This window comes from Corythoichthys intestinalis, chromosome 11, assembly GCF_030265065.1.
Source record: "Corythoichthys intestinalis isolate RoL2023-P3 chromosome 11, ASM3026506v1, whole genome shotgun sequence".
NCBI classification, from domain to species: Eukaryota; Metazoa; Chordata; class Actinopteri; order Syngnathiformes; family Syngnathidae; genus Corythoichthys; species Corythoichthys intestinalis.
This window is the reverse complement of record NC_080405.1, coordinates 56,084,910-56,096,960: the sequence shown is the minus strand read 5'-3', so window position 1 is coordinate 56,096,960 and position 12,051 is coordinate 56,084,910. Positions and strand designations below refer to the sequence as shown.

The 12,051-nt window shown below is 38.7% G+C and overlaps 1 protein-coding gene across 6 annotated transcripts in view; it reads left to right on the top strand.

The window, feature by feature from the left end:
- The window catches only part of glra1 (glycine receptor, alpha 1), a 133,454-nt gene that overhangs the window by 15,552 nt on the left and 105,851 nt on the right, over window positions 1-12,051 (top strand). For 3 of the 6 annotated variants that reach the window (XM_057849697.1, XM_057849695.1, XM_057849694.1), the window contains exon 2: window positions 9,492-9,616. In XM_057849697.1, coding sequence (XP_057705680.1) covers window positions 9,538-9,616 — 79 coding nt within the window. In that variant the 5' untranslated portion in view covers window positions 9,492-9,537. Of the gene's footprint in view, window positions 1-9,476; window positions 9,617-12,051 lie in introns of all 6 variants that reach the window. The other 3 variants (XM_057849696.1, XM_057849693.1, XM_057849692.1) reach the window with 1 other exon arrangement.

Here is a 12,051-nt window from a genome sequence, read left to right as displayed (position 1 = left end):
CAGAGAAATTAATACCGGCGACGCCGGAGTCTCGTCTGCCATTTTGTCTCCAGTAGTTGTTGTTTTTTTTTTTTTGTCGCATAAATCAATGTAGCAATGCTAACGTTTTACAATGCGAGTCACGTCAACACTCGAAATTAATATCTCAAGCCCCCACATTTACTGTAAAATGGCCCTTAGGGATACCATTTGTTTGTGCTACGTTTGCGCTAGTTGTTGGGATACCCCTCTGTTATTGAGAGAGTTGGTACGCTCTGTCAGCCGCGATGGAGGGGCTGCGATTGACGTCATTACTGGAAATTAATATTAGAAGTCGACCGATATGGGATTTTCAAATGCCTATACTGACATCTCAAAATATTTTCAGCGGAATTTGAAAGTCGATATTTGGAGAGGCTGCAAAAACCAAAAGTGGTATTTGCTATGTGGGAAAACGAATTTTGCCATCTGGCATATTTTTTGCCATGTGGCATTTTTTTTTTTGCCATGTGGCCAAATGGATTTTGCCATGTGGCTTTTTTTTTTTTGCCATGTGGCAAAATGGATTTTGCCATGTGGCATTTTTTGCCATTTGGCATTTTTTCTTTGCCATGTGGCATTTTTTTTTTGCCATCAACATTTTTTTCCATTAACATTTTTTGCCATGTGGCATTTTTTCTTTGCCATGTGGCATTTTTTATTTGCCATGTGGCATTTTTTTGCCCTGTGGCAAAATGGATTTTGCCATGTGACATTTTTTTGCCATGTGGCATTTTTTTGGCCATGTTGCAAAACTGATTTTGCCATGTGACCATTTTTTTGCAGTGTGGCAAAATGGATTTTGCCATGTGGCAAAATGGATTTTGCCATGTGGCATTTATTTTGCCATGTGGCAAAATGGGTTTTGCCATTTGGCATTTTTTCTTTGCCATGTGGCATTTTTTTTGCCATCAACATTTTTTTGCCATGTGGCAAAATAAATGTTGCCATGTGGCATTTTTTTCTTTGCCATGTGGCATTTTTTTTTTTTTGCCTTGTGGCATTTTTTTTGGCCATGTGGCAAAATGGATTTTTTTTTCATGTGGCAAAATGGATTTCGCTATGTGGCTTTTTTTTTGTTGCATGTGGAATTTTTTTGCCATGTGGCAAAATTGTTTTTGACATGTGGCGTTTTTTGATATGTGGCAAAATGGATTTTGGTTTGTGGCATTTTTTGGAGGGGTATGTGACGTTTTTGGGGGTATATGGCAGTTTTGCCATGTGGGAAAACAGATTTTGCCATGTGGCTTTTTTTTTTTTTTTGCCATGTTGCATTTTTTATTTGCCATGTGGCATTTTTTTGCCATGTGGCAAAAATGGACTTTGCGATGTGGCATTTTTTTTGCCATACGCCAAAAATGGATTTTGCGATGTGGCATTTTTTTTGCCATGTGGCAAAATGGATGTTGCCATCTGGCATTTTTTGGTATTTGGCAAAATGGATTTTGGTTTGTTGCATTATTGGGGGAGTATCTGGCATTTTGGGGGGTATATGGCAGTTTTGCAGGCCATGCACGTCGGCTTAGCACGTCCAAATTTTCCCATTCATTTTTAAATGGCAGAAAAAAATGTGTGGCTGTGATTTTTGACCATACACTTTACATTACAGCGCATTGACATTCAACTGGCACAAAAGTCAGGCTATACCATTGACGGCAATGCACGTCCAAATTTTCCATTTATTTTAAATGGCAGAAAAACACGTGGCTGTGATTTTCGGCCATCCACCTACCATTACATCGCATTGACATTCAACTGGCACCCAAGTCAGGCTATACCAAAAAAAAAAAAATGCCACATGTCAAAATCCCATTTTGCCACATGGCAAAAAATGCAACATGGCAGAAAAAAAGGCCACATGGCAAAAATCAATTTGGTCATAAGGCAAAAAAATGTTACATGGCAAAAACAATTTTGCCACATGCCAAAAAAAATGCCTCATGGCAAAATCCATTTTGCCACATGGTAAATAACACTTTTTCTTCTCGGCCCTGCTGGAGATTTGAGGCCAAATATCTTTTTCTGATTATACACACTCAGCAAGAACAGTACATTATTTTCAAATAATTAAACCCACCGGGACGTTACAGCAAGTTGTAAACAAGTGAGAGTTTATGAGGATGTTTGTACGTTTGCTGTCCATGAGAGGTCATCTGAGATCTGGAATCCCAGGAACCTGGAGGTGTGGACCCTCTCCACACGCTCGCCGTTGATGTACAGGGGCGGCGGGTCGGTACCGTTCTTCCTGAAGTCCATGATGACCTCTTTGGTTTTGGTGTTGTTCAGGGCCAGGTTGTTGTCTGAGCACCAGGCTAAGAGTTTGTGGACTTCCTCTCTGTAGGGTGCCTCATCTTCCTGTGAGGTTAGTCCAACCACTGTGGTGTCATCAGCAAACTTGACGATGTTTGTTGCTCCGGTGGATTGGACTGCAGTCGTAGGTGTAGAGGCAGTGCAGGAGGGGGCTTAGCACGCAGCCCTGTGGTGAGCTGGTGCTCAGTGTGCGGGTGGAAGAATGGTGGGGGCCAAGTCTCACAGTTTGGGGTCTGTTGGACAAGAAGTCCTTGATCGAGGGGCTTGGGGGCAGGATATCTAGCTTTGTCATGAGAATGTCTAGGAGGGAGACTATAAAACTATAGAAATTAACTCCTGGTCCTTCCGGGGTCCTACTGTCAGTCAGTGGCGGTCACAGTTGCCCACACAGATACCTGATCATAATGTTTGCCTTTTTATCGGCATATTTTTTTTTTGTGTTAATCATCTAATGGCTGATGTTGGAAAAAATGTCAATATATCAGCTGGCCTATATCATTAATATCTCAATATCTATTAAACTACAACAGCACAAATGAAAATTTTCACGGCACAAACGTAGCATAAACGAATGGCACCATTTCAGTTCCCTTTTGCAATAAATGGGGGGTCGGTTGACCTCAGATTGACCTATGAAAGAATTGTAAATATCTCAAAAACGATGGACATCATTGTTCTATAAATTTGCATCTTTTGGGGAGGGGGCAACTTCACGGAGGTCTTCTTCAAGGCATAGTTTCAAACCGTAGTTGCTTTAAGATGTTGAGGAACCACCGGTGACCATAAGCGGAGTTTAAGGGGAGGCCGGTGGCCGAAAAGTGTCATTGCATGTCATTGACTTTGCTAATACATATATATATATATATATATATATATATTTATGTGTGTGTGTGTATATGCATATACAGTACTGTGCAAAAGTTTTAGGCAGGACACCTGCCTAAAACTTTTGCACAGTACTGCATATTTTTATTATATTATGTATGTACAGGATATACTGTATGTGTATATTTTCCCCAAGTGGAAGCTTCCATGATCCTAATAAATGTAATGATTAAAAAAATATATAAACAGTACTGTGCAAAAGTTTTAGGCAGGTGTCCTGCCTAAAACTTTTGCATATTGTATATTTATGTGTATATATATATATATATATATATATATTAGGGCTGTCAAAATTATCGCGTTAACGCGCGGTAATTAATTTTTTTAATTAATCACGTTAAAATATTTGACGCAATTAACGCACATGTCCCGCTCAGACAGTATTCTGCCTTTTGGTAAGTTTTACAGCAAGGCTTTTTGTGCTGTCTAACAGCCAACTCTTGTGGTCGCTTTGCGACATGGTTTATTGTTTTCATGCCAGTTCAATATGGCTGCAAGACGTCTCGGGCTGACGCCTATGTTGTAATGTTGTGCTTATATGATCCTTGGACAAGATTTTTCCGTAAGTATGGTTGTTGTAAAGAATGTACATATTATGTTAGTAAGCGAAATGTTATATTTTTTGTATGAGACTTTTTGAGCTTTTTGTTTATGTTTAGTGAACCTGTATAGCGTGCTAAGCTAACGTTGTTGCTAATGCAATGCTTGTGTACTTTTTTTTGTAGTTTTACGACGGTCTAAATAGGACAATGGTTTGAGGCCATTTTATCAATAAATCAGATGAAAAAGGAAGAAGTCTGATTATTAAGGCGTCGTTCACTAGCTGTCTAGCTTTGGAAAAAGTAGACGCTTCGGAGTGAGGACAGCATAGACAGATTTAAATGACAGTAGAGTGAAATGCCCACTACAATCCTTATGTACCGTATGTTGAATGTACATATCCATCTTGTGTCTTTATCTTTCCATTCCAACAATTTATTTTACAGAATATATATATAATTTACAGAAAAATATGGCATATTTTATAGATGGTTTCAATTGCGATTAATTACGATTAATTTTTAAGCTGTAATTAACTGGATTAAACATTTTAATCGTTTGACAGCCCTAATATATATGTATGTATATATATATATATATATATATATATATATATATATATATATATATACACAGGTATATAAGGTTATAAAGCATTAAAGCAAACAACGAAGATGAATTAAATGAACAAAAAAATATATTTTTATAATGGGTGAAAAATTATTTTTCGAACAGATCGTGTGACTAGGACCTTAGATGGTCATTTGCTGTGCATATTATTGACACCCCAAAAAATTTGGGGAGGGCAATTTTATTTTTCAAATGATTTTTTTGTTTGAAAAAAATTTTTTGATTGCAACTTTTTTGGGATTGAATGATTTAGACACAAATGTCCTACCCAAAATATGGCCCAAACACAAAAAGGATTGCTAAAATCAAACTTTTTAAATTAAAAATTAAGTGTTCTAATGCAAATATTTGAGTCTCAAAGATTTTTTCGCATTTAAAAGCTCTTTTTCTTTGACTGAATTTTTTTTTTTTTTTTTTTTTTTTTTTGATTGAAGTGATTTCTCATTTCAAAATATACTTTTTTTGTTTGAGGCAACTTATTTTTTGATTGAATAATAAAGACACAAATGTCCTAACCAAAATGTGTCCCAAACGCCAAAAAAATATATAAAAAAAAAAAAATTGACTGCAATACAAAAAAAAAAAAATCAAAGGAAAATAGCTTTCAAATAGGGCTGCAGCTATCGATTATTTTAGTAGTCGATTAATCGATAAACTTGTTAGTTCGAATAATCGAGTAATCAGATAAGGAACATAAAATACCTGAGCTGAGCCTCAAACGGTACAAAAAAATAAATAAATGAGGATCTATCTACAACAAAAGAACAATTAGCTAACTTACATAGCCAAAGTCAGTTAGCTTAAATGCTATAAAACGCTAACTTTATTTTTTTATTTTTTACAATGCTCCTAACAAATGGTTCAAAAAAAAAAAAAATTCCCACAATAAAATGGCTAAATATACCCATAAACCAAATCACGGATGCATTGAAAAAAAAACATTAGCTCAAACAAAAACTTAGCTTATGTTGGTCTTAACAGGGAGCAGCTGGATTCAGCCACGTGACATGAGGCTGACTAGAGGGCAATGTATCCACCTAAATCAATAAAACTTTCAAAATAAACCATTACAACGCCACTTTAACTAAACCTATATTCGAAGCAGCAAAAATTAATTTGAATTTTTTTGGTAATTGAACACTCGAGTTAACCGATTAAACGTTGCAGCACAAGTTTCAAATGTATTTTTGTATTCAAACTAGGGCTGTCAAACGATTAAAATTTTTAATCGAGTTAATTATAGCTTAAAAATGAATTCATCGTAATTAATCGCAATTCAAACCATCTCTAAAATATGCCATATTTTTCTGTAAATTATTGTTGGAATGGAAAGATAAGACACAAGACGGATATATACATTCAACATACGGTACATAAGGACTGTATTTGTTTATTATAACAATAAATCAACAAGATTGCATTAACAGTAATAGCATTCTGTTAAAGCGATCCATGGATAGAAAGACTTGTAGTTCTTAAAAGATAAATGTTAGTACTAGGGCTGTCAAACGATTAAAAATTTTAATCGAGTTAATTACAGCTTAAAAATTAATTAATCGTAATTAATCGCAATTAATCGCAATTCAAACCATCTATATAATATGCCATATTTTTCTGTAAATTATTGTTGGAATGGAAAGATAAGACGGAAGATGGATATATATATATTCAGCATGCGGTACTTAAGGACTGTATTTGTTTATTATAACAATAAATCAACAAGATGGAACAATAAATCAACAAGATGGCATTAACATTATTAACATTCTGTTAAAGTGATCCATGGATAGAAAGACTTGTAGTTCTTTATGAAAAATGTTATAGAAATTTTATATTAAAACCCCTCTTAATGTTTTCGTTTTAATAAAATTTGTAAAATTTTCAATCAAAAAATAAACTTGTAGCCCGCCATTGTTGATGGCAATAATTACTTACACTATAAAATCAGTCGCACCCAAGCGCCAGCAGAGGGCAGCAAAACTCCGCAAAACACAATTAACAAGTGGACCTTTCACTCTGTCATTTAAATCTGTCTGAGCTGGGCCAAGTGCGTTAATTGCGTCAATTTTTTTAACGGGATTAATTTTAAAAAATTAATTAACGCCCGTTAACGCGATAATTTTGACAGCCCTAGTTAGTACAAATTATAGAAATTTTATATTAAAACCCCTCTTAATGTTTTCGTTTTAATAAAATTTGTAAAATTTTCAATCAAAAAATAAACTAGTAGCCCGCCATTGTTGATGTCAATAATTACTTACACGATGCTCATGGGTGCTGAAGCATATAAAATCAGTTACACCCAAGCGCCAGCAGAGGGCAACAAAACTCTGAAAAACACAACAAGTGCACATTTCACTGTGCTGTCATTTTAATCTGTTTGAGAGGGGCATGTGCGTTAATTGCGTCAAATATTTTAACGTGATTAATTTAAAAAATTAACGCCCGTTAACGCAATAATTATGACAGCCCTAATTCAAACACATTTTTTTTTTGATCGAATAATGAAACAAATCTGCCTCTGTATGGCTCCGCCCAGGGGATACAATTTTTGACTGGGGTAACTACATTGGCACTACACCGGTGGGCGTACCATATTCAACGGGTGACCATCTTGGCGAGTATAGCTGTCCTAAGCAGCATGATTTAGAATTCCTTTAAAGAACTATGGGAAACAAAAAAACGCTCATTATCAATTTATTATTATAAATATTCTTATAAGTTAATTTTACTGCTGACACTGCGTTTTGGGGTCATCAACATGTTGTGCCCCCCCGACCCAAAATTTAAACTCCGCCTATGTCGGCGACCCGTGTCCAGCGTGACCCCGCCGACCCTGTCTCTGATCCACGCGATGACACGGTTGGCTGGATCCTAAGCGCTCGCAAGCGCTTGTCACTTCGGCTTCCCGATTGGATGACGAGCTCGGCGCCGACCCGTGACCTCCTTCTGCGTTCCGGGCCGACCGGACGCTGGTGACGTCACGGCTTGAAATAGAGCACCTAGTGCTCTTTTGCAAACTAAACGAGATGTCTCATTATCTTGCCGTTTCGTGGAAAATATGACGACAGTTTTGCCTGTCGGTGACAATGATAGACGTCCGATTAATTGAAGCCGGGAGGAATGGCTGTTCACGATCAGGTTTCAGTGCCATGGGCAGCGCTTGACATTCTAACGGAAATTGGCTATTAATTGATGGTAGATTTGCATGTAATGCAGAAGTTACCTTAAACTGTATAATATTCCACCCTTTTTTTCAGTGGCATTTCATCCCGACCAAAACCATTTGACCCACCGACATGGGCTGTCTTTCATTTGACACCCCAAAATAACCGTTTGCCCAAAAACACGTTAATGAAATTTCAAAACGCTACTTGTCCTAAAACTTTTTGTCCAAATTACATCACTTGTACATAAAAAAAATTCAGGACGCTAAAGAGCTACGAAGGTTATGCTGAAAACATACAGTTCAGCCAAAGTTTGCCAAAATTATACCCATTAATTTCTATTCAGCCAAATTTCCCATTCATTTCTATTGGACTAAATTTCTCATTCATTTCAATAGCACAAAAACTTCCATTCACTCCTATTGATTTCCAAACCAAGTGACCCAATATGAGCAGGAAGTGACCCTGAAATGCCCTCAAATCAGCAGGAAATGACCCAAAATGAACAGAAAGTGACACTGAAATGCCCTCAACTCAACAGGTGGTGACCTGGTTTGAACAGGAAGTGACTATGCAATGCCCCCAAATCAACAGGAAGTGAACCAGAAACTGCCTCAAATAAACAGGAAGTGACCCAATATGAACAGGAAGTTAACCTGAAATGCCCTCAAATCAACAGGAGGTGACCGAGTATGAACAGGAAGTGGCCCTGAAATGCCCTAACATCAACAGGTAGTGACCTAACATCAACAGGAAGTGAACCAGAAACTGCCTCAAACCAACAGGAAGTGACCCAATATGAACAGGAAGTGACCCTGAATGCCCCAAAACCAACAGGAAAAGACCTAATATCAACAGAAAGTGACCTGAAATGCACTCAAATCGACAGGAAGTGACCCAATATGAACAGGAAGTTAACCTGAAATGCCCTCAAATCAACAGGAGGTGACCGAGTATGAACAGGAAGTGGCCCTGAAATGCCCTAAAATCAACAGGTAGTGACCTAACATAAACAGGAAGTGAATCAGAAACGCCCTCAAATCAACAGGAAGTGACCCGAAATGAACAGGAAGTGACCTAGTTTGAACAGGAAGTGACTATGCAATGCTCCCAAATCAATAGGAAGTGACCTAATATCAACAGGAACTGAACCAGAAACTGCCTCAAATCAACAGGAAGTCACCGAGTATGAACAGGAAGTGACTCTGAAATGCCCCAAAAGCAACAGGAAGTGACCTAATATCAAAAGAAAGTGAACCAGAAACGCCCTCAAATCAACAAGGAGTGACCCATTATGAACAGGAAGTGACCCTGAAATACCCTCAAATCAACAGGCAGTGACTCGAAATGAACAGGAAGTGACTCTGAAATGCCCTCAAATCAACAGGAAGTGACCCAGTTTGAACAGGAAGCGACCCTGAAATGCCCCCAAATCAACAGGAAGTGAGCTAATATCAACAGGAAGTGAACCAGTTTGAACAGGAAGTGACCCTGAAATGACTCAAATCAACAGGAAGTGTCCCAATATGAACAGGAAGTTACACTGAAATGCCCACAAATTAACAGGAAGTGACCCATTTTGAACAGGAAGTGACCCTGAAATGCCCCCAAATCAACAGGAAGTGACCTAATATCAACAGGAAGTGAACCAGAAACACCCTCAAGTCAACAGGAAGTGACCCAATATGAACAGGAAGTGACTCTGGAATGCCCCCAAATCAACAGGAAGTGACCTGCGATTCACCAATTTATCAATATTAAGTAACTGGATGTCAACAGGAAGTGAAAACCGACAGGAAATGACAAGATATAGCAAACCATCACAATAAAGCTACCATCGCAATTCCTCCAGAAATGACTTTACCTATTTTCAAAGGCGTTTGAGTGATTTCCCGGTTCATACGTTTGCTGTTTTTTGTGTTTTTGTTGTGTGTCGGGCAGCCTGGCGGCGTCCAAAGAGGCGGCGGCTCGGAAAGCCGCCTCGCCCATGCCGCCCTCCGAATTCCTCGACAAGCTGATGGGCAAAGTGTCGGGCTACGACGCCAGGATCCGACCCAACTTTAAAGGTAGGAGCGGGCGCCTTTTTGATGATGTCGCTGCCAAACTTTAGCATAAGTGTTCACCACCAAAGGTTTGTATTCCGAATCGTTCCTTTCATCACTAAAGAAGGATTTAGACCGAATGAAATCAGTCAGAAGAAATCTGCGCGTCGTTGTTTTCGTCCATTTTCATTTTCAAATCAAATATGGAAATTAGCCAGAAACGGGAACCGTTAGCATGTTTGGTTTCTTGTCGTGGAATGAGATATGAGATCAAATTGCTTTTGATTCAAATTATTTATGGAAAATTCAGGCTAAGCTCATAATAAATGGACCTATCATAGAGTATATATTTAACATTAACTTAAAAAATGGTAATTACAAAAGTGATTTGTTCCTAAAGTAAGCTAGCTAGCTTTGCATGTAATGCAAAAGCTACCATCATTCCTTTTTTTTCCCCTTTTTTTTTTTTTTAAAGTGACATTCAAAACACTTCTTGTCCTAAATTTTTTGTCTAAATCATTGATATATTAAAAAAATCTGGATGTTGAGGGGCACCAAAGTTTTATACAGTTTTTGCTAACGTTGCTAACGTATCCATTCATTTCTACTGGGCCAAATTTTCCATTGATTTCCAATGTCCCTATTCGCCATTCATTTCAATAGCACAAAAACCTCCACTCACTCCTATTGATTTCCAACCCAAGTGACCCGATATCAACAGGAAGTGACAGTGAGATGCCTTAAAATCAACAGGAAGTGACCTTGAACGCCTCGAATTTGACACAAAGTGAACCTGAAATGACCCGAAATCAACAGGAAGTGAACCTGAAATGACCCGAAATCAACAGGCAACAACTTGGAATGCCTCAAAACCAATGGGAAGTGACCCTTGAATGCTTCAAAATCAACAGGAAGTGACCCAGCATTACAGGAAGTCACCACAAAATCCCCCCCATATCAACAGAAAGTGGCCCAAAATGAACAAGAAGCGACTCTGAAATGTCCGTGAATCTACAGGAAGGGACCCTGAAATGCCTCAAAATCAACAGGAAGTGACCCAATATCTACAGGAAGTGACCCTGGAATGCCCCAAAATCAACAGCAAGTGACCCTGAAATGCCTCAAAATCAACAGGAAGTGACCCTGTATGAACAGGAAGTGACCCTGGAATGCCCCAAAATCAACAGCAAGTGACCCTGAAATGCTTTAAAATTAACAGGAAGTGACCCTGTATGAACAGGAAGCGACCTGATATCAACAAGAAGTGACCCTGGAATGTCTCAAAATTAACAGGACGTGACCCGGTATCTACAGGAAGTGACCCTGGGATGCCTCAAAATCAACAGGAAGTGACCCAATATGTACAGGACGTCACCACAAAGTCCCCCCATTTCAACAGGACGTGACCCTGGAATGCATCAACATCAACAGGAAGTGATCCGATATCCCAACCATCACAGCAGGAAGCGACCCTATATGAACAGGAAGTGACCTGATAGCTACAGGAAGTGACCTGACAGCTACAGGATGTGACCCTATATCAACAGGAAGTGACCTGATAGCTACCAGATGTGACCCGGGAATGCCCCAAAATCAGCAGGAAGTGAACAGTTATCCCAACCATCACAGCAGTAAGTGACCCTGAAATGCCCCAAAATCAACCGGAAGTGACCCTATATAAACAGGAAGTGACCTGATAGCTACAGGAAGTTACCCTATATGAACAGGAAGTGACCTGATAGCTACAGGAAGTTACCCTATATGAACAAGAAGTGACCTGATAGCTACAGGTAGTGACCTTAGAATGCCTCAAAATCAACAGGAAGTGACCCAATATGTACAGGAAATGACCCTGAAATGCCCCAAAATCAACAGGAAGTGACCCTTGAGTGCCTCAAAATCAACAGGAAGTGACCCTAAATGGACAGGAAGTGACCTGATAGCTACAGGGAGTGACCCTATATGAACAGGAAGTGACCTGTAGGCACAGGAAGTGACCTTGGAATGCCTCAAAATCAACCAGAAGTGACCCAATATGTACAGGAAGTGACCCTGAAATGCCCTAAAATTAACAGAAAGTGACCCTGGAAAGCCTCAAAATCAACAGGAAGTGACCCTAAATGGACAGGAAGTGACCAGATATCTACAGTAAGTGACCCTGGAACGCCCCCAAATCAACAGGAAGTGACCTAATATGTACAGGAAGTCACCAAAAAATCCTCCCATATCAACAGGAAGTGACCTGATATTTCAACCGTCATAGCAAAGCTACCTTTATAATTCCTCCAGAAATTGAAATTTCAAACTTTTACATTTATTTTGTTAAATTTAACAGCGCACTTCCAAATCAAAAATAACCTGCAGTTCACAGCTTCGCGCACTGTGAGGCGCTAAAATGCCGGATAAAATTAGAGCTAAGAAGGAAAACAATGTCGCTTAACTCCAAGGTGTAAACCAAT